At 44.6% G+C, this 27,766-nt stretch overlaps 1 protein-coding gene and 1 long non-coding RNA gene across 2 annotated transcripts in view; one reads left to right on the top strand and one right to left on the bottom strand.

Moving 5' to 3' along the window:
* Positions 1-27,766, bottom strand: part of LOC117184234 (uncharacterized) — an 85,555-nt gene that overhangs the window by 11,999 nt on the left and 45,790 nt on the right. The gene's annotated exons all lie outside the window — the stretch shown is intronic.
* smal (smoke alarm) overlaps positions 8,399-27,766 on the top strand; it is a 36,600-nt gene continuing 17,232 nt past the window's right edge. Inside the window, 3 exon segments of the mRNA XM_001355839.4 lie at positions 8,399-8,516; positions 23,012-23,216; positions 26,093-26,198. Coding sequence (XP_001355875.4) covers positions 23,033-23,216; positions 26,093-26,198 — 290 coding nt within the window. The 5' untranslated portion in view covers positions 8,399-8,516; positions 23,012-23,032.

Raw genomic sequence — 27,766 nt, 5'->3', positions numbered from 1 at the left:
CAACATCCCACCATCGACTTCCTAGTTCCATTGGCCTCTGCGTGCGGATGGATGTGGGTCTGACTCCGACTCCGACTCCTACTCTGGTATCCATTTGACAATTCGATAGAAAACTGACCGACCTTACGCAGAAACAGCACAGCCACAGAGCCACAAACCATTCCATAAACAAAAGTGATTTCAATTGAAAAATTATACAAAAATAAGAGAGAGAAATGCCCAAGGGTTGGAGGTCGAAGAATTGGATACACTGAGATAAAGACTACTGCCTAGAGGGCTCCACATCTTCTATGGTGCCCAAACATCTCCCCACAAGGCGTATACCCTCCTCTCCCAGAGTATCCCTACAACATAATCACTGGGTGAGGCATTTTCACAAATTTTATGCTCGAATGAAATGTCTTTCAAGTATTCGTAAACAAAACAGAAAAAAAATATAGGGGGGGGGGGGGGCTTAGGGGCAGAGCACTCTCTCTCTCAAGTAACGGGCTCTGGTCTCCTCCACTTGAGGCCATCGTCGCCTCATTGCCGACATCCTGCGTGTAGCATTTTTATTTGTATTATTCTATTTTCTGTTATTATCGAAACGTGCAGTGACAATTTGTTCATCGAATTTATGGGCCCATTCTGCAATAGAAGCCCCGCCGATAGTCCGACAGCTTCGAGAGATATTTTAATAATTTTATACGATTTTTACAGCGTCACGTTCGAAAAGCGTTTCCAACACAGAGAGAACTTTTTCTTCTGTTCGTTTTTTATGAATTTCTAATTAGACAATTGCCAACGCACATTTCTCACACCTCTCCGTCGAACGGGTTAAGACCACTGAAAAGTCGTAAAGCCCCCAAGGAGGGAGGAGGAGCAGGAGGAGGAGGAGGAGGCATGCCACCGTTTTACGACATTTTTATTAAATTGCAAAAAAAATATAAGCATTAATTCCATCGACATTTAACGACAGCTGTCGACCATTTGGAGCGACGAGGATAAGAGTGTCCGCCAAGTCGTTACATTACAAGCTTTACTGTAATAAAATTTAAATTTTTGAAACGGAAGTAGCGATTGAATGTCTTTCGATGATTAATGTCTGTGTTCAGCTTCCTGTTGGGTACTCCTTCGATATTATTTACCGATTTTTAGGCCTAATTTCCTTTGAAATTTCAAAATTTTCAAAACAAAATTCTGCCCAACGGATTACCGCAAATTTTGGGGGCTGGCTTTCACCTAATGGCTGCTGTTCATCATGCCGCTCATGCATTTGAAGTTTTGACAGTTGACTGTCATTATTCCATTCCCCAAAAACCCCAGTGCCAGTGCCAGTCCCCCCACTGCCCCCTCCTCCTCACATTCTCAGGGAAATTTTGCAGTGCGTTTGCGTTTTACGTTAACATCTCGCCGCCTTGCATACTAAACAAATCCTCCTAAATATACCCCCAAAAATCTGGACTGGGGATGGCTTCAATTGTTGCCTGTTGCCTCCTGATCCCTGCTCCTGCTACAGCTCTGTTTCTCCGTTTCTCCGTTCCTCTGTGGCTCTGTGGCTCTGTTGCTGTTGCAACAAAACCACAAAATGGACAAAATGTGTTCAATTTCAGGCCTGTGATTTTTCAATAGACAACTGGCAGAGGGCTCTGGGTGGGGATTGAATTGGGTGCTGTGGGGCGGTGTGCGGCCGTGTGGGGTGCTGTGGCTGGTGGGTGTGGCACTGGGGGTCATCTGGCATCTGCTTTGGCGAATTAACATTGATGCCGTGCCTGGCCGAGCCATCATTTTGTTTGTTGGCCGGCTCTCCTGCTGACTGGATGGCTGGTTGGCTGGCTGCCTGGATGCCTGGATGCCTGGCTGCCTGGATGCCGGGGCCTGGTCGTAGGATCTGACGTGCAAACGTTCCCGTAGAACGTTCATTAGCACGCACGTCGGCGCCATTTTGCAAACGCATTTCCGCTGCAGCTCTACGTGCAGTCGTGCAGCGTTTACCGTTAGTGCCCCAAACGATAGAGATGGCAGCGTGAACCAGGAATGGATATCTTTTACAAAATCTATGCTAAAATCCGAATAAAAGTTGATTGGTTTATCCCCTTGCTGCATTTTATATCGATGAAAATAAATAGTCGATTTATAGTCGATATCTTGGAAATTATCGAAACTTTCAGAAAAACTCAATACATTTCAATGAAATATGTTTGCACAAAGATCTTTCGTAAACTATACGGATATAAAAAATCGATTTTGAAGCGATATCATGGAAATTATCGATAATTTCAACAAAAATCAAAAAATATTAATGAAATATGTTTCGACAAACATTTTTCGTGAATCTTTCGTATAAAATATTGATATGAAAGATCGATTTATAATCGATGTCATAGAAATTATCGATAATTTCACAAATAATCTACAAATTTGAATGGAATATGTTTCCAACATCATTTTTAATGGATCTTTCGTGTAAAATACCGATTTATAATCGATATCATGGAAATTATAGATCATTTCAGTAAAATTTAATACATTTTATCAGTTCACAAGCATTTTTTTTAGATATTTCGTATAAAAAAATGTTTATTTATCGATAAAATAGGATATGAATGTATTCGAATGAAATTTGTGCAGGGAACCATCCGAAATTCTCGATTTAATCAATGGGGCAAGCAGCTGTAGGGATGTATGTATTACATATTCGTAATCTTTAGCTATAAATGTTGCAAAGTGAGATGGAAATCCTCTCAGATCCTTCGTGACTCACATGCACATCTCCATTCATTTGCACAATAACTGTTTTCCGGCAGTTATCCTGTTAAGGCAGGTAAATGTTATAGCTGCTCTATTTTTTTTTGCCTCCTTTTTTTTGTGTTCCTCCTGCCATCATCATTTTTGCGACTGCCGAGGCTCTGGCCCATTCAAAAGGCATTTTTAATTGGCGATGTGTACAGCAGCTTAACGCTCTACGGATAGCAGCCGGATAGCCAGATGGCCGGATAACAGTGCCCTCGTTCAGGAACAGACGACCATCCAGTAGCGTGCCATTTCGTTCAGTAGATGCAACAGTTTCAGCATCAGCATCAGAATCGAAGCGAATCGAATCGAATCGAAATCCAAAAGCCAAAAACCAGAGAGAGCCATGGCCAGAACCAGAGCCCGAGCCGGAGCCAGAGCCAGAGCCGGAGTGCAGTCTAGTCGATAATTGGTAACGCGTCACGTGTAATGCTCTCAAAAGCCAAAAATGGAATTTCTAATTAAGTTTTACAGGGATTTAATATCGACCATCCCCGACTCTCTGGTGTAGTTTCCATTACAGTTCCCTCCGCCCACCGTCCACCGCTCTTCAGCAACAACCATGTGGCCCCCTCCAGCTACTAGTGTGTACGAAATTTTGGTCAATTAACACATCAACGAGATTAGGAACAGAAGCCCAGAACAGCCAGAACACAGGCAAAAAAAAAAAAAAAAAAACGAGGAGAAACGGAAAGGGGTTTGGAGATGGGGAAGACGAGAATTTGACTTACTTTCTGGAACATTTTGGCTGTTCTGTTTCTGTTCTGTTTCTGTTTCTGCTGCTGATGCGCTTGAGGGATTAGCAAGCAGTCGAAACGAGCATTGGCTATAAAGCGGGGTGGGGAGGTGGCGAAACGGAGTTCCGAGTTGAAGTTGCAAGATAGAAGATGGGCTGTGGCTAGCTGGGAGATGCCTGACTGCCCAGAGGATGAAAGACTGTGGCTGGCACCACTCCCCAGTTGATGAGTAGAAAATTGCTTTTAAAAATCTGATCTGCAGCAAAGTTCATTCATTGGTGAGTGTTTTTGCCGGTAAGGATAGTACCTCTGTACTATGCCTGTCAGTTGTGTGTTGAGTCTCAAATTGGTTTAGGATTAGCAAAAAAGGTAAGAGTTTTGCCCAGAGTTTAGATCCAGTTGTTTCTGGGAGTAACTTGATGGATTTCCCACACACTTGTTCTGTGGCGAAACTTTGGCCTTCTCCACAGCGAAAGCAACAGATACAACAACGGCTGGGAGGCATGGGGGGCATAGGGGGGAGGGGGAGACCAGTCAATATGCATATATAGAATCCATATCATATACAGACAGGCAAGCAGTTGTGCCTGTCGAAGCCAAAGTTAAGACAACCTTACAGCCAAAGCCGGCAACCCGTCACTCACTCACATTCATGCCATCCATTCCATCCATTCAATTCATTCATTCAGTGGTTGGCTGGCTGGATGGGCCCATCATTTGCCAGAGCCCTCGAAGCAATAACAATTGATATGCGTGTACGTGAGGCGAATGCTGAGGGGCACACACCGCCGTCATTCGAGGAGGCAATTGATTTGATGTAAGCGGAAGGTAGCAACAGTCCGGTGGCGGTGCGGGACGGTGCGGGACGGGGGCAAACTTCTGAAAACTTCTGAAGTTGGCACGCGTTAAAGTCAGGTCTCCTCCAAGAGATGTTCTTGTTGTTGTTGTTGTTGTTGTTAAAGTGTATCAGTGGGATGCGGATGCGAAGGCGGATGCGGATGAAACTTCGTTAGTTTTGAGTTGGAGCAAAAAGTAGTGGAAAGGACAATCGAGAGAATTAAAGGTTGAAGAATTACTTAGGGGAAGGATTAAAGTTCCCCACTGTTCGATGGGAAAAGGATACATCCCATGTTTCTTTGGCAAATTTGTACAGAGGATCTAATGGGTAAAAAGACGACTTCCAGCTGGAAGGGAGGAAACCCTCCGCTCTATGTACAGGAAATGGTAAAATGTCTCTTTGTGTCTCTCTTGGCTCTGTCTATGCTTATCAATTGGCCATTTATCATTTATGCAAACAAACAGCCGACCGGCCGACAGCAGACTTCGTTCCATAACTCTTCGCCGAACAAAACTGTTGCGCCTGCGCGCTTCGTCTTTCAGTCGGAATGCTTGCCTCTCGGCCAGGGAGCGGAGGGAGAGAGGGCAGAGACGGACGGGGTTCGTCCACGAATGGTTGTGGCTACGGGAATTTACACAAAAATGCAATCAGGCCTGCAGGCAGATAAATATACAAATTGTCGGGGGACGGCAGGGCACTGCAGAGGGCTGTCGGGCGCGTCTTATCATGAATGAATATTTACACAGCGCCTTCGAGGAGGAGCATTCGATAAATTTATCAGCCAGATATGCGATTAGCACAGCATTTGTTTGCACTTCATATTTAGCTGTCAGTTTGTGCGAGTTGTTTGCACTCGGACCCAGAGACAAGGACAAGATTGTGTCCCGGGATGGCATGGCATGTGATCGTTTGTTTGTTCAGGGAAGAACATGCACATACATCTATTTGTTTGTAGGATGAAGGAATTGGTTCGTCAAATGAGCATTTGTTTGGAAAATATCAATCGAAGAGGATTCAATGGGGAATTTTAAGAAGAAGCGCACATTTTCAAGGGTTCGGTGCAAAGGAAATCAGTAAAGTTATGGCTAAAAGTGTCTAAATACCTTCAAAAATATATCATTCTTCAGCAACTCTCTCTAAAAACTTATATTTATTGAGTTTTGTTAAATTATCTTCTATAAAAATACACTTTTCACTTTCAATTTTAGTTTTAAATACTTTTCTCACGCGCGTCCGTGTTGAAAGACCCGTTGATACTGTTTTTACTGAAGCTTCTATGCAAAAACAAAAGAAAACTGTCTCTGATCTCTGTGCCTCTCCCTCTCTCTGACGGAGTTTAACCTTGAAACTGGCCTGCAATAGGCAATTGAAAACAAAAACAAATAATCTACGCTGCCAAATCTATGTGCCGTTGGTCGCTCATGCTCGGTCGTGTCTTTGCCGAGAGCGTGGGTGGCGAAAGAGCGCGAAAGAGCTTCGGTCTCAGCTTGAGGCCCGAGACAGCAAGCGCTAGCTTCAGTCGCAGCTTCTGCCAAGTGCAGCGCATTGTTGTTGTTGTTGGGAGAGTGGATAAGGAATTGCGGGAGTTTCTTTTGCTTGCGAAAGGCAAAGCTCGTGCAGAAAGCCCACGATCGAAAGAGAGATGGAGAGAGAACCACAGACAACTGCGATGCTGCTCAAAGGAGAAACGAAAAAGTCGAACGTAAACAAAAGCACCAAGGGAAACAAAATCAAAAGCTTCAAGATTTTGTACTATTTCATCTATGTATGTACATATGTACATATATTCTCATCATTTAATCTTATATAGGATGTTGTTCTTCAGTTAATCCATAAATACTCTTTTACTCTTCATGTACCGCCTCTATTTATCCGAGTCTAGTCTTTGTTATCAGAGCCCATGGCTATAAAAGGCCTTAAGCTAAAACCACATTTACCTGTCCAGCAGCTACTGTCTTTAATAAACAAAAGTCCCACCATTTCTATTCACTTTCAAAAGATTCAAACTCCTCTCACATTTACATACATATGTACATATGCATATACTCGTAGTATCTCTATAGAGAACCCTTTCCGATCACACCTTATGAGGTCACACATTGGAAACGGTGTATGGATTAAGCAGATTAGCCGCGGAAACACTCGAATAGAGCAGGCAGCTCTATTGAAAACTGTGTCACCAAGTCAGAAAACATTCGAAAGTAACGCGACACACGAGTATCGCTCCCCGGGGGCAAGCCAGCCACCAGCCACCACCCACCCCTTCCCAATCGCCAAGTGCGACCCGACCAATCAATCAAAAAGCGAGGCAGGCGAGAGACCATAAACCGATACCATCTACAAGTGCCGCTCCCCCCCACTCTCACTCTCAATCCACGTTCCACTCCCCCTACCCCCTACCCCTTACCCCAAACCCCTAACCGTTGCAGACTCTATCGTAGGAGAGTTTTCTGTCGCGCAAACAAACCGAAGCGTTCCATAAATCATCGACAAGATCGGCGTTCGTTCTCTTTGCTCTCCCCCCTCCCCACCCCATGGAAAATCTCAACGGGGACTAAGCCCGACCATAATGCCACATTATGACAAGTTGCGGCGCGTTACGCACGAGGCGAATGTATCTCTATCTTCTCCGCTTGTATCTTGCATCTGCCGTGTCGTGAGTGTGTGAATATCTTGATTAATGCGAGCGGCAATTATTGGAAATTCATCAGCGTCGTCGTCCGCAGGGCAGACAACTCAACCAAAAATTTGGACAAAATGTATTCGCTTGGCGAAAATGTATCTCAAGGAAAGTAAAAACAAAATCAACAGTTACAAAAATGTCGCTCTCTTGTTTTGTTTCGCTTAAATTCCGATTGTTCCTCCACCGCAACGATGTGGAAATGAAAACTCTTATACAAAATGTCGAAAGAGAGACATTTTTGGGCAGAAGAGCACAGGTCTATGGAGTTGCAAATGCTTCTTAATTGGGAGTTGCACGACGAGTGCTGCACAGGTGTATCTGATGGGGCAGGTATGAAATTCCAAGACTATTTTTTGGATTACAAAGGGGGGGCCCTAATTCCCCAGACTTCAAAAGTATAGGAAAAGATGAGATAAACAAATTTCATTTAAATCAAAATGTTCCCAAATATAATAATGCACAAGCTCCAAAAGAGAATCCAAATACCCAATAGAACCCACAAAAGCGAGAGCCAACTCCAAAGAGAGAGCACGCCATCAAAAACTCAACGAAACGGCGCTCTTTCGTTCCCACACTCTCTCTCGTTCTTCTGCCACCTTCTGCTACCCACACTCCCAAGCGCCTCTCTTACCATCCACAACACCACCAACACACATGCAGCAGTTGCCGTTCGTTCGGCTCTTACATGCCACATGCCACACTGTTGGTCGTGCCGCTGCTGCCGTCGTCGTCGTCGTCGTCGTCGTGGAAACGGGGCTCCTGTGCGGGCTTACATCGCTCGTTCCATTCAATCGCTCGTCAACCTTCGCTCGGCGCGTTACAAGAATCGAAAGCCACCGACCGTCGACCGTCGACCGAAAGGCAACCCTCAACACAGTCCTCAGCCCAGAGAGCGCTCAGTCGGCGTCGACGTCGACGACGCAGCACGACAAGGCAGCGAACAGCGGGCCGCGTTCTCGACTCGCGCGGCGGCGTTTCAGACTCATCCCAGCGCCCGTGGCAACAACAACGCAGTCTTGCAGTCGTACGAGCGAGCATACGAATCGTCGTTTCGGGAACCGAGTTTCGCGCGCGTATCGCGAGTGTCTGTCTGCCACAGAAATCGAACCCAATCGAATCGGATCGGAGGCAAGAATATCGGAATAAAATAGTGTCTAAAATGCGGCAACTGTGCTCTTGGCGTCGCCATCAATGCGGGGCAAAGTGTGTGAAATGTGCCACATAGAAGGCCCTAACATATCCAAAACCTAACCAGAGATCCAAAAAGATACAACATCTTTCCAGTGTGCACCGTGCAACGTGCAGCGTGCAACGAGCATCGTGCAGAGTGAAATTGCATTTATTTTGCATTTAAAATTTTTGAGTGTTTTAGTGCAAGTGGAAAAACCCAACACAAAATTGTGCAACAAAACTAAGGATTACAATCGGGAGATATTCTTGAAAAACTAAAGATATATCTTTCAACAGAAATCAAGAAAAATTAAAGGTGAGTCGCAGAGGGAAAAGTCCCGTATGGGAGAGGAATGAGGAATGAAGAAAACTTAGAGAACTCTCAATCAATCTGCAGAAAACAATTAAACACAGTTGTTTCTTTGTTAAGAAATAATAACAAATACAAAAAAGAGCAAAGATAAATAAATAAATAATGCATAAATAAAAGCGAGTATCGGGTGCATAAATAAAGGCAACAAACAATCAATTAGGAAACAGCAAAGACCCAACGGAAACAATTTTCTTTATCAAATCGGCTTAAATTTATTTAGCCCAGATCAGGCATTTAAGACCAGAAACACAAACAGGCAGTGAATGTTTTTGAAACAGAATTTTGAGTCATTTTTTTTGCATTCAAAGGGGGGGGAAGTAAATGTGTTTCTACTGGAAAATTCTTTCGGATAAGAAGTGAAGTTTTGGGAAAATAAATTGCGGAGGCATTTGTCGCATTCTTGTCAAAGAAAAACACATGTGGCATGAATAAGCAGGCGCCTCGAATAAAATAAAAAAGAATGAATAATAAAATACACAACATTTTGTATCCCAGAGATTGCAACTTCAATCAGTAAAAGATTACAAATAATATCAGTTTAAATTGCCACAAGAGGCGCTGAATTTTTCCAAAATAAATGGAACATTTTAAGGGAAATCCCCAAAAGTGAAACTTGTGTGAAACAGCGGATGTTTGTGCCTCATCGAGGGTGCCACATGCCACCAAAGGTTAAATCTTATCGCTTGGCGCATTCCCCACACATTCCCCGCATATCTAACCCATTTTTCTCCAAAGAAGAAAACAAAAAAAAAACGCATTAATTAAACAACAAATTAAGAAAAAGTCAAACTGTCAACATCTCGGGCTAATCAAAATAACCTGCGGTATCTTATAGATACAAGATACAAAGCGGCAGCCTGCCTCATCAGCAGAACGGTCGGTAATAAAAATGCTAGAAAAAAGAAAAAGAATCTCTTCGGGCATTTCTCTTGTGTGTTTTTGTGGAGAAAGATCTTTCCCCCTAAAAGATACAAGATTGTTATCTGCCAGATGCAGTTCTTTGGCAACTTCACACTTTTTGTAGATACTTCTGCGGCTCCTCTCTCTCTATCTATCTCTGTACCGAAGTATTTCATAATTTCCCTGCTGTTGTTGTTGTTGTTCTTTCGAGATTCAAGATTCAAGATTCGAGAGGTAATTAAAATTCCACCCAGATATCATTCCTTCTTTTGTGTTTGTTCGGTTGTAAATAACTTTAATGAGTCTCCCCCTCGCTTTATACTTCACTCACTTTGAAAATTGTTTAGAAACTGTATTGGGAGATTGAGGCGGCATTCAGCAGGCACTCAGGCATCCGCCAGATACTTGTTCGTTCATCTGCAAAGAGATGGAAAGATGGAAAGACGGAAAGATGCAGTGCCGCAATCGGGCGCGAGCAGCGCATGCATAATTAATTTCGTGTAAAAATCATAATTACACCAATTAAAATTTGTGTAAACAAGTTGGCAGCGGGCGAGGCGAAGCACTGCCACATCTCTGCCTCAAGCGCCATTTGGGGCGCCCCCAATCATTATTATAATAACTCGAGAGAGAAAAAAACAAACGAAAAGACTCCAAAGAATCTTGTGGCACAAGTTGTGGCAGCAGTGGCTTTAATTTGTGGTTTCTTCATGTATGAATATTCCATTTGCCAAATGATTGATGACGCTTGATTGATTTAATTACAATACTTCTGTATGAAATTCTTTAGCCAAAAATCAATCTTCAAATAATAAAATTTTCAAGAGGATTTTGATTTTTGATTCCCAAATGAAACAATGCCAGATTTTTGCCATTCTTTTGAATGAAAAATTCATTTAAATTTGAAAGAAAAGAAAAGAGAAAACAATATATAAAAATTTAATTAAATGTTTTATATTTCTAAATTGTAGGAGAAAATCCTTGATTAAAAGCCTTAAGCCATTAAACAATTATAGGCCATAAAGATAGCCGACTACTGCTGCGCAAAGATTTAGTATTTAGTCACCAAAAGAATTTTTAGATACTCACAGCATTAAATGGTCAAAGAATGTCCCCTAATGGATTTGAGCTGATAATATAATGGATTTTGATAGTTTTTTATAATACAAAAATAGTTCTTCTTCAATATTCTCTAATTTGTAGTTACAGATAGTATCTTTAAATAGTTCCAGCACTTAAAGAGGCTTGAAAGATATTCTATTGAATAAAAATTCATAATAAAATATTTTCTGACAGTTTTTTAATAATAAAAAGATGGTTCTTCTTCAAATTTCGCTGATTTTTAGTTGTAAAAAGTATCTTTAAATGCTTCCAGGTATCTCTTTTGTATCTTCTTTACTTTCAAAATTGATTAAATGAAAGTTGAAACCCAGTTTCTAGGAGAAATTATCTATCTATCTGTATCTAAAAAGATATAATTCTTGGACATTTTCCATGCAAATTAAAATTGATTATAATTTCTCTTAAATAACGACTGCCCTTCCATCTGCAACCTCATTTCTGTGGCTGTTGTGGCACCAGTTTTTTTTTCTCACTGGCTGGCGCTGACGAAAACCACAATCAAGCAAATTTATACCTGTCAAGAAATGTACCTCGCTCGCTTGCCACAGGAAAAACAGCACCCAAAAAAAAAAAACCGAAAAATGTCATTCTCGACTGCATTCACAGCATGGTGCGGCAGTGTGGCAGGGGCAGTGCGGCAGTGTGGCAGGGGCAGTGGTGCGGCTACTGGTTCGACAACATCGTCTTGTGTCTCCTCCCACATGCCGCAGCAGTGGCTGCCACTGAATTTGGTTGGCCCCTGGCCGGGGCACCTTCCTACTCCTCCGCGTCTTCTAATTAATTAGCATCTAACTAAGAATAATGTTTCCTGTGTAAATCCCCCTCCCCACCCCCCTTTGCGTCGACTGTCATAACTTGGCCGCAAGTTTATTTGTTTGCCTCGAAAAAAGACAGAGGGGGCACAGCCACAGATACATCTGTACATCTGAAGATACGCAGGCGGCACAAACCGCACAGGTGCCACAATTTTCCTCAAAAGACCTTCTGGCCGCCACTCGAGGAGCCATGCCATGCCATGCCACAAGGTGAAATAATTCTTTGGGTCTGTCTTCAGTGTTTCCTTTTTTTTTATTGCCTTCTTTAGGGTTTTCTTTTGCTGTGTTTTGTTTTTTTATTTTTGTGTTAAATTGTAAAATAATTTTCAGCCGTGCGGCTGCTTTTGTACTTGTGAAAAAAACAAAGAAAATGATGTGCCTCAAGTGGTGGCGCCCCTGAAAAGTAGACCAAAATGTATCTATGTGTGCTGTTGCCTTTAGAATGTATCTCTGTATCTGCCACTTGGCATGTTGTTGAGACTTTTTCTTTCGCTTCTCGCGTAATGACTTGGCGCCAGGTCGCCACAATTTTATTTGGTGGCAGCAACATGCTCACAAGCTTGAGGCTTTCAACAGTTTTTCCATTTTCCACCGCTGCCAAGACGCTTAATTAGTTCGAAGCAGGAAAAGCGTGCGGGGCAGAGCCGTGTGCTAAAGTATCTCAAATATTTCAAGCTGTCAAGAAGTAGAGAAAAAAGCGAGGAAAATCGGAAGGAGGAGGAGGAGGAGAAAATCATTTACACACAAAATTAAATGCAGGAAAATCCCACCAAACGATTTACAATGAAATGTGATTTCCAATAAATCTATCTACGCTTCCGTGTATCCCATCTCAGATCTCTTGGAACCCTTTTTATTCCCAAAGGAAAAGACCACACAAACATTAAGATTTCCTGCTTGGCTTCCTTTCTGAAAGTCTTGACCCTCATTATGGCTATGCACCCTTCCACCAGCTACTCTCCCTCTCTCCCTCTCTCTCTCTTTCTTTATGTAAATGCATGCCCCTTGGAGTGGCCCCTAGATACGAGTGCGACCTATTATGGCGACGATTTCGTTGAGCTAATTAACTCCCGGTTACAGTTCAGTGCGCAAAATTGCGATCAGGGAAAGAATCAACTCCCGAAACGACTCCAGAGAAACATATTAAATTTGTTGCATGCCCCTCGCAGAACGGAAATGAATCGTCGCCGTCGCCGCCGCCACCGCTGCATTGACGACTTCCCGCATTCGCCTGTCGTTTGTCTGATCTACAGACGAGGCGGCATTCAAGCAAGTCGCTTCGGCTTTCAGCCAGAAATTAGTGGACTTCGAGGCATCATCGCTGGCATTTTTACGCATCACAAGACAATGGGGCATCATTAGCCCCGATCCGACGCTCTGCCGCTGCAATGGGCTCAGGGTCGGAGCCAAGCCCCCAGGCGGAGGCCCACAAGCCGCCCTGCCCATCGAATCCATCATGAAATGCGGGAAGATTTTGTTTTTTCTGTATAAAATTTGGTTTGGTAATTAAGTTCTAGGTTGCCAATAGACGGGGGTGTGTGCCACATATGCACTTCCCCGTCCCCCGTCCCCCGTCCCCCGTTAATCATTAATCAAAGGTCCACTCCGCTCCACTCCTCTGGTGCTTCGCCGCTGACAAAGTTCTGTCATACATGCAATGTAATCCTTCAGCAGTCAACACGTTTTTCTCGATAGCCAGAGACGGCTAAAAATGTGTTCCATTTAGTCACCCCCCTGCCCCGGAGCGGTCCCTGGGGCATGCCACACACACACACGCCACGCCAGGTGTCGAAAATGTTTGGGAATAAAACTTGTCATCCGCTGGGGAGTCCACTCTAAGGAGGTTTCACTGCTGGAAGGAGGGGGGTTTTTGCCTGCCAGAAAGAGGGTTGCCACTGCCATCCAAATGGACAACATGTTTGCGTAATTAGAGCATCTGATGCTCTGGATGGGCTGTTGTTTTTTTTACAGAGAGAAAGAGAGAGAGACAGGGTTAAGTGCCGAATGTTGTGAGAGAGTTGAAAAGGGTTTAGAGGGGAAAGTGGGGAAAGGGGAAAAGTGGAAGAACCACTCAATAAATGTAGTTAGGGAAGGTACAAGATACTCCCGGAAAGTAAAAGATACATTCAGAAATGATTTTGCTTCAGAGAAGATGCGGAAATGCTACTCTAATAAATATAAACCCCTAATATTCCATTGCCTGATACAATTCTCATAATTTCAGTTTTCAAACCGAAAAAGTATCTTTAGATACTTCCCGAAATGTTTTTGAATGAAACAGAGGCTGAAATCCTATTATTCTAGATTGTAATTTATGTAAAACCCTCCAAAAATATTCACCAAAAGTTTGCCAGTATCAAAACCGAATTCTGCTTAGCAAAGATTTAGTTTTTAGTTACCAAAAAGTATCTTTAGATACAGCCAGCAATAATTTTGCTAGAAAAATTGTCAAGGAAAGTCCTCTAATGTATCTCAACTGATAATATAATGTTTTCTGATAGTTCCGATAGATAAAACGACGGTTCTTCTTCGAATTTCACTAGTTTGTGGTTACAGATAGTATCTTTGAATATTTCTAGCACTAAAAGAGGCTTGAAAGATATTCTATTGAATCGAAATTCATAATAAAATATTTTCTGACAGATCTCAATAATAAACATAGTTTCTTTCTTCGATTTTCGCTAATTTGTAGTTGTTAAAAGTATCTTTAAATACTTCCAGGTATCTTTTTTGTATCTTCTTTGCCCCATAGTTTTCCCCCATCAAAAACTTCTCATTCCCCCCGTTAATCCCCTCTCAATCAGAACTCTGTTTAACCCGAACTTCAATCCGTCCCCGTCGCCGTCCCCGTCCCCGTAAATGACTTTGGCAACTCATTCGTTTAATGTCCATTATTCTCCATTGAAGTCTCGGTTTAAGCCCGAAGCTAATAAAAAGCTTTTGTGGACTTCCTGCAACAGCAGCAGCAGTGGGCCAGGGGCAGGGGCAGGGACTGGGGCACAAACAGCAGCAGCAGCAGCCCAAAAAAAGACAAGCGTTTTATGACCACAAAACCCGCAAAGCGCAGCCGAAAACGAAACTTTTTTGGTTTTGGTTTTGTTTTTTGTTTTCATCAGAGCCGCGCGACGGCTGTTCCGGGTGCCATTAAAAGAACCGCTCCCCCAAATGGGGCAAGCGTACATATGACACAATTGTCTGTCTCTTTGTCTGTTTGTCTGTTTGTTGCGTTGCAAGTACGAGTACCAGCAAAACAAGCATGCATTTCAATAAGCAAGAAAAAATGACGCACACGTGCAACATTGTGGCAAGAGAGTCTCTCTAAGTATTCTTGCAACGGCGAGTACTATTATTAACTGTAATTTGTGATTGATGGTAATGATTTGCTCAAGAAACGAGAAGAAAGATACAAAAAAACAAACAAATGAGGAAATCTGAAAAGTCTCTGAAGAGTCTCCTCCTTTCACCTGCAGATACTTCACGGATCCTCCTTTTGGGGGCTCTGTCTTTGTTGTTTCTTTCACTTACAGTGCGCGTCATAAAAATTAATCAAGCGTTGCTAATTTGTCTGCTGCTGCCATAAAAACAATGAACCCGCGACGCAGCTGCGAATGCAACCTCTCTCGACCTCTCCAGCCCTTTTTTATGCCCAAAAATCGATATAGAGAGAGAGAGAGTCCCACACATCATGTGATGTGATGCGATGTCCTGGGCCGCTACGCTCCGTTGATCGGCCTAACGACTGTCCTGTCTGTCGCGGACGACTCCTCCCCCCTGCCATCCGTGGACTCCCCCTCCACTCTTTTGTGTGCGCCGCTGCTGCCTTCCTGTCAATCAGCGCTTTGTTGTTGCCCCGAGTTGTGGCAGCCACTTACTACCGCCACTGCCTCATTGTCAATGTCGCTGGGCTGTCATCCGCCTTCCTCCCTTCGCCTGCTGTTTTTTTTGGAAAATATTTTTACATATTTTGTCGGAGACGAAGAAGAAGCCCAGCCACTCGGCTCGCTTATAATTCATAAAAATTCCAGGACAGAGAGGCCCACACACGATGGATTGTGGATTGTGGATTGCGGCTGCCACATGGACGATGACAAACCACAGACAAAGCGGGCAACAGGATGCTCCTGCTTTCCGTGTGTACAAGTTCTTTCAATTGACGTTGCAGATGAGTGGCCAGGCAGGAGGCAGGCAGGAGGCAGGCAGGAGGTGATGAGGGAGGAGATCCACTTTGATGCCCCACAAAGCCCCTGGGGGATCTCCTTTCAACTTCTTTCTTTTTTGGGGATTCAAACTGGAGGCTGGAGTCGCGTTTCGTTTTGAGATTTATTTTCATTTTTTGGGGAATTTTTGAATTTGTTATAAGAAGAGTTTTTAGGGAAAAATATTCAGATTTATTCTTGTGTGGTTTAAGGAGATTTATTTTGATAAATTTTACCATTTAAAGCCTTTTATGCTTGAGTATAATAACTTGTTGATAGATTGAAGGTCTTTTTCCGAGTTAAACAATCAAATTTCAATGAATTTCTTATTAAAGATTTCCCCCACTTCCTGTTTTCCAGAGAATCTTTCATTTATTTATGGAAACTCGACTCCAACAATACTTTTCCGATTACACCCATGTATAATCGAGATTTTGTTTGGAATATCGTTCAGTTTTCAGTTCCATTTCCGCTGTACCGATTCCGCTTGGAACGTCTTTGGACCCCCCTTTCTCTCTCGCTCTTTGAACTCTTTTCCTGCTTCCTATCTATCCCTTACATTCCCTTGCGTTATGTGTATCATTCTTCTATTCCGTACCCCCCTTCGACTTGTGGCTGTCAATATCCTTGCGCTTCCCCGTTTCTTCCCACTTCCTGTATGTCTATCGGGACATGTGACGACTGTCATTCTGCCACTTCAGAGGTCGTACCCCCCTCCCCTGCTCTCTCGCACTTTATCCGCTCATATTCCCCGCATTTTGAGCCCTCCTCCACCCCGAGACACACTCGTTAGGCCCGAGAACCCCTTTCTGGAGTCCCCACCACTTATCATGCATAAAAGTCTAGAATTTGCCGCATTCTTTTCACAAAAAACTCGACTAATTTGATCCCCAGGCGCTGCTTGAGCCTGTCCCCAGGACTCGGAATTCTCCTCCTCTGCACCCCCCACCCCCCCTCCCTGCTTTCCACTCCAGTGCCTCGCTGTGATTTCCTCAGCTTACCAAAGCGTGAAACATTTTTTCGCAACCTTGCGACCTCACACGCCTCCCTCATTCCCTCATTCCCCCTCTCCGTCCACCCGTCCTCCCTCGCCCACATAGAAATTCAATATTGCTTCTCTATGTCTATGCTAATGAATGGCTCGCCAAGGAGAGACACCAGTGAAAAGGGAGAGAGGAATAGGACTAGGCGAGTGCGGAGGAGTAAAAGGGAAGGAGAGGGGGTAGCAGCAGGGTCTTCTCTTCAGCGCTTCTTTTATTTATTTTTCCGGCTTCCTGTTTGGGAGCTTCTGTCTCCTTTTTGGCTTTCAACTGTTTTTGATACCCTACAAAAAAATAAAAGAGCCTGATGGGTTATTGAAGAGGTTCTTAGAAGAGAGATGGAAAACACAATATTTAAATACAGGTGTGTGCCATTCGATCGCAGCAGGTCGCAATGGCCGGCGCTCTCTTGATTACGAGCTTTGCTTCTCGCCAGCAAAAAAGAAACTCCCGCAATTCCTTGTCCACTCTCCCAACAACAACAAAAATGCGCTGCACTTGGCAGAAGCTGCGACTGAGGCTAGCGCTTGCTCGCTCAGGCCTCAAGCTGAGACCGAAGCTCTTTCGCGCTCTCTCGCCACCCACGCCCTCGGCAAGACACGACCGAGCATGACCGAAGATCAAGCACTAACCAACGGCACCTAGATTTGGCTGCGTAGATTATTTGCTTTTGCTTTTGTTTTTAATTGCTTGAGAAAGAGAGGGAGAGACACAGACGCAGAGATCAGAGAGAGTTTAAGAAATACAAACAACCAAGAAAAAGCTCAACAAACAGAAGGCAAATGAAGATCTCAATTGAATTTGATCAAATTAAACCAAAAATGTAATGCATTTTTCTCCATAATTTTGCACTTTTGCCGCCTTTTAATTTACAACCTTAATGATTTCCAGCCAAATTCGACCACAATCGGAACCCTATGCCATATTTAATGTATCTTTTGGGTATCCCAAGCTTCGTTCTATTTTTCGCTCACTTTGTTCGTCCTTTTTCGTCCTTCCTTTCCTGTTTTTTTGCGGTTTGACGCAGCAACTAAAAGTATGCAACACTCTTTTTTTTCGCATGTTGCTTTTTGCATATTTAATGGTTTTCCCCCCTCCCCCTCGCGCGCCCCATTCGGTCGCAAGGACAGACAAAATGGCGGCACTGCCTTTTTTCGGGACTGCCTGCCCCACGCTGTGGTTAGGCGTTGATTTGTGGGCGCTTCGTTTGTTTGTTGTTTCCTCCTCGTCTCGTGTCTATTTGTGGCCAGGACCAGGGTCCTTCCCCACTGATGTGACTTTAATGAACTTGGGTAGGGAGGGGAGGGGGGGGGTGAGGGTCTCGTGTCTAAAATCAATATGTAGAGGCTTTAACTGGCTTTAAGTACTGCCCCCCCCCCCCCCCCCCGTTGGAGACAGCCGGGAGCCACTTTCCCCCACTTCCACTTTTACCCACTTGAGGACTCTTTCGAGTTTTCTTTTTTGTTGACGCTGGCAGACAGACAGTCGAGAGTTTTCCTCCAGAGTTTCCTCGAGGCCTGTCACAAATACTAGACAAACACATCCAGGGCGTAGGGGGGAAGGGGGGGGGGGGGAGTCCTGCTTTTTATGCCACAGACAGTAAAAAGTTGTCAACTGCCGAATGCTATGCAAATTATTTCTACTGAAAGAAGACCCCGAGAGACTTTAAAGAAAGGGCAAAGGAATGCCTGACGCAGTATCGATGATGATTTCTGTTTCCTCTGGATCTCCCATTGTTCCGGGAAAGTCAAGGTCCCTGTCTGTGTCTTGGTCTCCCCTCTTTCATTAGGAAATCTCTGTATCTCTCTCTCTATTGTATTCCATTATCCACGCAACTAAATCCCGTGTTCTTACTGTTCTTTCTCTTTGTCCTCACGGTGGACACAAGCCATTATTAAATCATCAAAAGTGTTGGCCATCAAATGTGACAATGGAGCAGCAGCAGACAGGGAGGAGCCATCCTTCCACCCACAGATGCTCCTCCTTCTGTTGCTCCTCCTCGTTGGAGTTGTTGCTTCTGTGTTGCCGTTGCCGTTGCCCCTTCCGTTTTTGCCAACACAAAGTTGCCTCTGCAATGATGGGGCTCCTCCTGTCTGGCGTTGTCATTTGATTTGATTACAACTGAGGGGGAAATTCGAGTCGTCACTGTAGCTCTAGAGCTGTAGCTGTAGAGCTGTAGCTGCAGCTGTCTGTCTGCGGGAGTTGATGGATTATATGACGTTGCCTGTCGACTGTCGACTGTGGGTTTTGCTGCCTGTCGGGAGGGGGGGTTGGGGCGGTTGGGGGGGGCACCTACCCGCATGTTCGTTCAGCTTTAAGCCGCTCCAACTCTCTCTCTAACTAACTGCAATCGCAGCCAATTTGTCTAGTAGTTCTCTCTGGTGCTGCCTTCAGCCCTATTTAAATGCTTGGCTTGGCTTGCCTCGGCTGTCTCTGGCTTGATTAGCGCCGCTGAATTGACAGAAATTGTCACTAGAATGAGGAGCCATCCTCCCCCCAGTGCCCCTCCACAATTTGCGTCACTTGTTTTGTGTTGCAGATGTTGCATTTAGGTCTTCCCTTTCCCTCCCTTCCCTTCCAGGGTTTGCACTCCATTCTAATACAAATACGAGAATCCGAATCCGAATCCCTAGTTGATGTTGATGTTGATGTTGATGCCGATGTCGAGCCACGTCAATTGCTTAATTGATCAATTTAATTTGACACTCATTCAAACACTCGACGCGTTGCCCCTGCCACAGTCCCAGTCCCAGCCAGAGGCTGCAACAAGATAAATATCTTTTGCTCCCGATTTTCCACAGCTCGCCTTTGTGTTTCGATTTATGCAAATTGTGTCTCGGATCGCATCGGATCGGGCCATGTGGCCTCCTATATATATATATATCTATATGTCTGTTCTGCTTGCTCCAGATTCCCAGATTCCATTGAAAATTCTGTGTGCCTCATCAATTAATCAATTTTGTTGCATGCACTGGTGGTATTTTGGTTGTTGTTGTTGTTATTCCTCTTGGATTTTTGAGGTTGTTGTTGTTGTTGTTGTTTTTTCGAGTTAATCAGGAAGTCCGTCCGTCCCCCGCCCCAACCCCGAGACACACACAGATTTGATGTTTAAATTTTCGAAGCCACGCACTGGCTGCAATTTGTTTTAGTTTTTCGACAGAAAGCGAGCAACGGAGAGAGAGAGAGAGAGAGAGAGCCGCCAAATTAAGGGGGTCTCAGGGGGGGGGAAAGTTCTCTCTAGAGAAAGGGTGGTGGGTGGCATGGGTGGTGGGGTTCTGTGGCCTGCTGTTCCGTGTGTGAATGTGTTGACATTTAAAATGGAAACTTTTTTGATTGATGGCTGCCACTGGATGATGGCGCTGGTCCACAGCGCCAGTTAGCCACTAAATTGGTCGCTGGATTTGTGGGTTGTGCGACGGATTTTCGAAAGGGGAAAATTAAAGATTTAGATTACATTTAAGGAATGCGGTTTGATGTGTCAAAGGGGGAGGGGCACCTAAGCGGTGATGGGAGTACAAGAGATACCAAAAATAGCCAGAAAAAGCGGCCTATCGGTATTTGTATCGAATGTGGAGCACAAATTTCATTGAAACGCAAAAGATTTCAGAAAATTTCATCGATTTTCAAGTAATTATCCTGTAGCGATACTTCACCGATAACTTATCGAAAATGATACAGTTATCGATACTTATTGATCATATGTATTGTATTTTCAAAGATTTTCAAAGAGAATTTCGATATTTAATCGAACAAAATTATATTTATCGATTAAAATAATTCGAAAAAAATATCTAAGATTTTTTTTAATTTGTCCATTGTTTTGCATATTGGAAATATATTATTTATTGTTATCGATAACAGAAACACAAAATCGATAACTTTTAAATGAAAACTTGCTATCAAATCGATCTTTAATCGATTTTCTACACAGCTATCGATAATTATCGATCACTTGTATAGCATTTCCCATCGATAAAGTCGATTTTTCCAGGGAAAATTCCTCCTGGTGAAAAATGTTTGCCCCACCATTCCATTATTCATGTCTTACCATGCCCAAACCCATGCCTGCCCAAATTGCATTCAAGCAACCATTATATCACAATTCTCAATCGTAAACAACGTCTTGCGCTTAGGCGCCCAATGATCACTGGCATCGCATCGGAAAGTGCACCGAAACTCCGCCCCATGGAGTGCATGCCACGCCGATCCACTCGAGCATTAGCACTACGCGGCCATTAGGCGATAAATCTCTTTATGACAACCATTAAAAATTGTGGCCGAAGCGGCGATGTTGGAGCTGGGAGCTGGGAAGAAATTGCAGCGTCTGGAGGACACGGACGTTTGGCTAATGCCACTCTTTTAGAGCCAATTGAGCGTGTAATTAACTAACTGTACATTTCAATTTATGAAATATTCGCGTACGAAAAATGCAGCCAAACAAACAGAGGAGCCGCGGAAGAGGCAAGTAGAAGTTGCCCCCAAGAAGCAGGCGACCGCAGGCCAAGAGGCGGGGTATAAAAGCATCACCGCCAGGTGCGGCAGCCAGGCAGAGAGGCAGAGAGGCAGGCAGGCAGAGAGGCATGTGGAACTTGCTACGAGTCCGAGGCGAGTGTCACTATTAATTTAACCTAGATTGTGTGCCAGGTTGCAAGACGAGAGGTGCAGCAGCAAGTTGAAACTATGACAGCCAGCATTTCTCTGGTATTTTCTAATTTGTTGGCCTGCCGTTCGGCCCAGATCCGGAGACCAGTCGATATAGGGCTGCAGTCCCTGGATCCCTGGACGTTGAGAGATGAGCAATTAAGCGCTGAGTTATTGACAAGACTCTCCTCCTCCCACAGGGGGGGGCGCACACACACACATGAGAGAACTGTATCCGTATCTGTGCAGTTGAGAAGCAGCAGCTGCGTGACAAATTGCCTCATGACGTAGACAATTTTTTGCATGTCCAGGACATGCCACAGAGAAGGGATTCAAGAACCTGGCCACATTTATTAGATAGGAATCAGGGATACAGGCACACAGGCACACAGGCACACACGAAGTGCCAGTGTGGCATGCATCTTGTAATACGAGTGGTTTCCATTACCCCAGGAAGAGGGGCATCTGGGAAATACAATGGCAAAAATGGAGTGTGCGCCGATCCGATGTGATACGGATGCCACATTCCTTTCTATATACCCTTTCTATGCCCTCTTGGAGGCGCCTCCTCCACTCCACTCCCTCTTTCGCTTCTAATTAGTTTTACTTAAGGGCTGCCTCTGCCACTGCCACTGCCTCTGCCTCTGCCACAGCCTCAACTCATTAAAATTAAAAGACATCAAAAGAAATTTGCAAACTAAACAGAAAACGTAGGAGGGAGGGTCGTCGGGATGATGTCCTTTTTGCCGGCTCACTGGTCGGGTCGGGCCAGAGCCGGGTGTCCTGTGTCCCGTGTCCGTGTCCCGTGTCCTGCGACACTCACGTTCATCATCTGGCGCTACCTTTTGCCCTTTTTTTTGTGCCGCACGCTTTGCATAAACTAAATACATTTCTTGGGGGGGTGGGGGTGGGGGAGGGGGAGGTGGAGCCTGCCTGCAGCAGCTTTGGCTCTTAAATTGCTCCAACAGCTGGCGGCAACGGGGGCGATCGGGGAGGCGGGGACCGGGGGGCGGGGAGGGTGTGTGTGTGTTCTGGTTTTTCCTTTTCGCCCAGCCAGCGTTAAATTAAAGCGGAAACTGGCTTAGACATCGGTGAATGGGATAACCAGCAGTGGCAGCAACGGCAGCCGTGCCGGGCCGGGCCCGTGTGGCACAAGGGGCACGACGCAGGCAGAGAGCCAGAGAACATGTTTGCTTTTGCCCGCTTTCTATGGCATCTCTTGGCTCTTGCCACATGTCTGACTCTTGGAGCAAAAAGTGTTGCAAAATAATGTTAAATGAAAAGCACAAAGTCATCCTCGCAGGCAGAGAGGGCGGAGGGGGGAGGGGGGGCATGCTGCCACATTGTGCTGCCTGCTCTCGTCGTCGTCGTCGTCGTCGTCGTCACGCACATTCACTTTGCATTCATTCAAGTCCAAATCGGAGAAGAGCCAAGGAGAAAACTCAATGGAGACGATGATGGCCAAAAGAGAAGCGATTTTGCTTGGCCATCAATTGAGTTTCCGATTCATTCAGAGCCGAGTGATGCTTTCTAATTGAAGAGACAACAGTCAAAGATTGAGAGATGGCAAGAATGACAGCTGACAGATAGACAGGCGGACGGACAGACGAACGGACAGACAGACGGACGGACGGACAGTCAGAAGGTTGAAGGCCAACAGACCGGTTTAAAGGTTAAAATCCATTGAATAATTTCACATTCTTGACTTTTTCGTACCTTTACAGATCTCTCCCCCTCGCAGCAGAATGAAGCATAGCAGCAAAATGTTCTCCCGCCAGTGCCTTTCCCCCGCCAGACCCTCAGCATCCTCAACATCAACCTGCCCCACAGTCAATGCCACCGCCAGAAGATGCCCCTTGGCCCTAATGATTGCCATCGGATGCTGCTGCCTACTGCTCAATACGCCGACCATACAGGCTTTCGAAATCGGTGAGTATTCATGCCATCCATCCACTCCATCCACAGCCACTCATACGAATCAATCAAAAGATATATACTCGTATATACCTCTAGAGCCCTCCGATGGGGGTGATGGGGGGTGATGGGGGTGATCGGGGGTCGTGCACGACTCTCCATTTGTTGGTTAAATTTATTTTAATTGACATTGAAAGCCAATTTTTATGTGGCTCATCATTTTGCAACCGCCAGCGGACAGGCGGCGGCACTGTTGGAGTTCTCCTCTCGCTGGCGCTCTCCATGGGGTGCCTGCCTGGACATGTTGCAGGCATAGCATGCCCCATAAGGAGTCATGGCTGGATGGCCCGTCCCCCATCTACTGCTCCCATCTCCCGCTCATTAATAGGCATATTGACATTTTTATGTCGTCTTTAAAGTGAAAGGAAAAGAGAGGAACGGAGGGGAAGGGAAGATGGCAAAGCCTCGCTTCCTTGGAAACAGCAGAGTACACAGTAGTAGCAGTGTGCCCGAGAGTGGGCTTTAATGAAGCCATAGCGGAGACATGTGGCTTAGGATTATGGCCAATTTCAATGGCCGTGGCATGTCAGCGGTTCATAAATTTCGATATGATATGGTCCGAGAGACGGGGCTTCGGCCTCCTCCTCTGGCGATGGACGGCACAAAAGCCCCATAAGCGGGGTGGGGGGGGGGGGAGGGATGTGAATTAGAATGGGAAACACATAAACAGTGGGGCATTCAACTGGAAGAATACTTTGTATGCTAAGAGGGTTCCCGGATTATTGATTTCTGGAGCGAATTCGATTACAAAAATTATACTAGAAATGGCAATAAAATGGCACAAATATAGAGCAAGTTGTGAAAGAAAACTCCAAGGATTTCTTTTCTTTGAAGAAAAGACTTCCTGGAAGTCTTCTTTCCCATTCGGAAACATCTTTTCTGCCATAATATTTATAGTTAATCAAGCAACACAAATACATAAATACAAATTTATAAACATGCTCCCTTATTCCCCCCCTCAAAAAAACCCTAGACTGTTGTTGCCTTTTGCAATATTTGCTCTAGCCGTTCCGTAAAGCAAACACAATCCCTGGGAGAACTCTGGGGCTCCATCGTCTGGCTGTTATTGTTGTTGTTGGGGCTAGACACATCTCGAAGCGAGTTGAGTTAGCAAAACATGCAACAATTTTCCAAATGAATGCACTTGCAATATGCAGTCCAAAGCCAGAGCCAGAGTCGGAGTCGGAGTCAGAGTCAGAGTCCCACCGTGGAGTATGTGGAGAGCCTTCCACTAGGCGGAGAGTGGCTTCTGACCTCCTGACAACCTGGGCACCGAGACCCAGGCACTTCGTTACACATTAGCATTGCCAGCTATCAAATCCAATCAAGTGCGAATGCTCCAGATGTTGCACTCAAAAATTCACCAGAGATAGGAAATATGTTTGGGAAAATACCATAAAATACTACAGATTTTTGGGTGAAATAAGACGAAAGCCATGCCAAAGGGTTAGTCTTTTAATTTCTAACAAAAAAGGCTAAAATACACTCAGCAAAATGTATTATTTTTAAATACGTTTTTTAATTGTTTTCTAAAAAAATACCAAAATAAATAGCCAAATAGTGAACCAAAAATATTTCTTAAATACCAGTATTTAAATACTAGCAACAAAAAATTTTGTGCATTAAATACCAAAAAATACTAAAAATACCAAAAAATACTACACAAAATACCATATTATAAGAATTTTGAATAACAAAATAAAAATTTCGGTATTAAATTTTCATGCCAACTAATAAACCAAAATATATTTTATTAAATACCAAACAAAATACCAAGCTTAGTTCATGATCTATTATAAAATTAAATACTCACATAAATACTAAGAAATATAGAGTAAAGAGTGTTAGTTTTTAAAAAAAATACCTAAGATACCAACTCAACCACAAACTAGATTTCTCTCAACAACCTCCACCTCCACGAGCTCCAATTGGGTTTGGTTGGATGCCTGATTCCATGGCTTCCCCTAAGCCCGCCCTCGGCCACGCTTCAGTACCTCCACCTGCCCCTGATTTGGCCCTCCCCCCACCGCCCACCGCCCCCACCAACCCAATACAGTCCAAGCCCCTGTGCCATGTGTTTATTTATAAACTTCTAAACGAATGCACGCACCTCTGGTGCCTGGTGCCTGGTGCCTGGTGCCTAGTGCTGTGGCCTGGTGCCTGATGCTGGGAGGAGATCAAAAGTGGGATTGGTCTATGCGCCCGCTGGGCCGGGGCAACAAAAGTCATGTCAAATCAGTGTTGATTCTGGCGAAAATGTCAGCAGGCGACTGTCAGACGTACTTCGAGAGATGGGCGAGGAGATGGAGGACGGGTCGGCCTCTGGACTACCATATCTTCAAAGGCAGAAGGCAGAAGGCAGCAGGCTGAAGGCAGCAGGCTGAAGGCAGGATGCCTCACTCACTCGCTCGCTCTCTCTCTCTGCCAAATGCAATTGGTAGGCAATAAATTAAGTAAAGTAGTTGACGTTCTGCCAGTCCCTGGTCCAGGAGTTGACTTTGGCAATGATTAAGTGCTTGGTTTATTCAAAATGAGTATAGAGATGCATTCATAAGCGAGCAGAGGGCTCCCAGAGATCTGCCCTGCCTGGGAAAGCGATAGGGCCGCTGGGCGTCTCCATCTCCCAGAACCAAAAGCAAAACCAAAAGCAAATGTCAAAAAAGTCAAATTGACGCTTCACTTATTTTGATAGATTCGATGGGCGTTGCTTGCTTCCATCGGGAAGCACTGCATTCTATATTTATATGGGCGATGGCTCCACACAAACATCTCAACATTAATTAAAGTGTTTCTTTCTTGTTTAAATTTCAAAAATATCTCTCTTGTTTCAGCCACATGCAACATGCCTCTGGGCATGGAGTCGGGAGCCATAACAGATGCTCAAATCACAGCAAGCTCGGCCCATGACACGGGCTTTGTGGGTCCTCAACATGCAAGGTAAGTCTCGCTCCCACCAGCCAAAGAGAAAGAGTTTCCTGATTGGAGAAGGTTCAGCGAGGTTACAGAGGTTGTTCGGGTTAAGGGAAAATAAATGCTGAGAACTGAAGTCAAAGCCACAGCAAATCCTAGAGTGTGGGCCATAGAAAGTGGTCTCGGGCTTAAAGATTGATTTAATCCAAAAAAGAGCACTCGTAATGAATGGATATACGCTGTAAAAGTGTGTAATAATACTAAAGTCTCGATGGTTTTGGGTAAATAATTTTGAAATATCGGCCAAGCCCTACCCTAGATTTTTTGTACAAATGTCATTTGATCTTAATGATTTTTGGTATTTAGGTAGATAATACTCCTATATGTGATTCCACAACGTTTCAGTTTGGTAAATTTAAAGCTAAAGCCGCTACAATATTTTCTGGTAAAAAATACCAACCCAAAAATCGGTTTTGGAACCCCTTTTGAAGCAAAAACCCGATCCTGCCATCATCTTGATATGTGCTAAAGATCTGCTTTGTAGATTACACCGCTTGGGCATCGCCCCCTCCCTCTAGCTGCGGCTTCCAGCTCATTATCCGTTTAACCCAAAGCTGCCCCACGACGGCGGGGCGGTGGGGCCGCGGGGCGGTGGGGCGGCTTATCTACAATGGCTGCCGCTTCTCTCTCGAGCGTGTTCATTTAATTGCTAATTTTATAGACAACTTCATTAGAGGTCCGATAAGACGGGAGTCAATAAAATCGAAAACTTTCCCCCCCACCGCACCCCACCCCTCCGAGGAGGGGGGAAATTTATGTTATGACACAAACAGTTGGATCATCAACAAATACCAGAAACAAAAGGCAAACAAATCGGTGGATGTATACGAGTATACCTACTTATTTTGCATATCTTTCGAGCAGTGTAGAAAATATTTGGTATAGGGCTAGCGCCTTTTAAGCCCGATAAAAGATCTTCCGTGGAGGGGAGGGCAGGGGAGTGGAGCTCTGGCAACCGTTTAATGGTTTTGACAGTCGAATGATGATGATGATGGTGATATCTTTGACTGAAGAAAGAGGAGACGAGCTGCCGAGAGCTAATTAAATGCACAAAAACTGGTATTTTTCCCCCAGTCAAAGTTTAGTTTTATTTGATTTTCTTTCTGGCTTTTGTTTTGGGATTTTCTGGGAGGGGGGGCAGGAAGTACCCCCAATGTCGCCCCTTTTTCGGCCCCGTAATTAGTGTAAAATATCAGACATGTCAATTTCGCCGCCATTGATTTACGGGGCAGAAATCAAAACCAGAAAGATGCATTTTATTTTCGCTTTGCTTTGGTTTGTAATAATTTCTGAGGCTGTCAGAGTTTATGGACATGCAGCACTTAAAAAACACTCAAGTACAGAGCCACAAATCGACAGAACGACAGAGTAGAAGGTGGATAGAGGGAGGGGGCAGGGGGGACAGAGGGAGGCATCATTAACCCTTTATGGCAGTGTGGGGCACTAAAGTGAGGCCACAAAAACGACGCGTGATGAGCACGTTGCAGATAAACAAAATACATTTTACTGTCTGTCTGTCAGTCGGTCGAGATTAA

Source organism: Drosophila pseudoobscura, chromosome 4 (assembly GCF_009870125.1).
Source record: "Drosophila pseudoobscura strain MV-25-SWS-2005 chromosome 4, UCI_Dpse_MV25, whole genome shotgun sequence".
Lineage (NCBI taxonomy): Eukaryota > Metazoa > Arthropoda > Insecta > Diptera > Drosophilidae > Drosophila > Drosophila pseudoobscura.
This window is presented reverse-complemented; position numbering and strand designations above follow the sequence as displayed.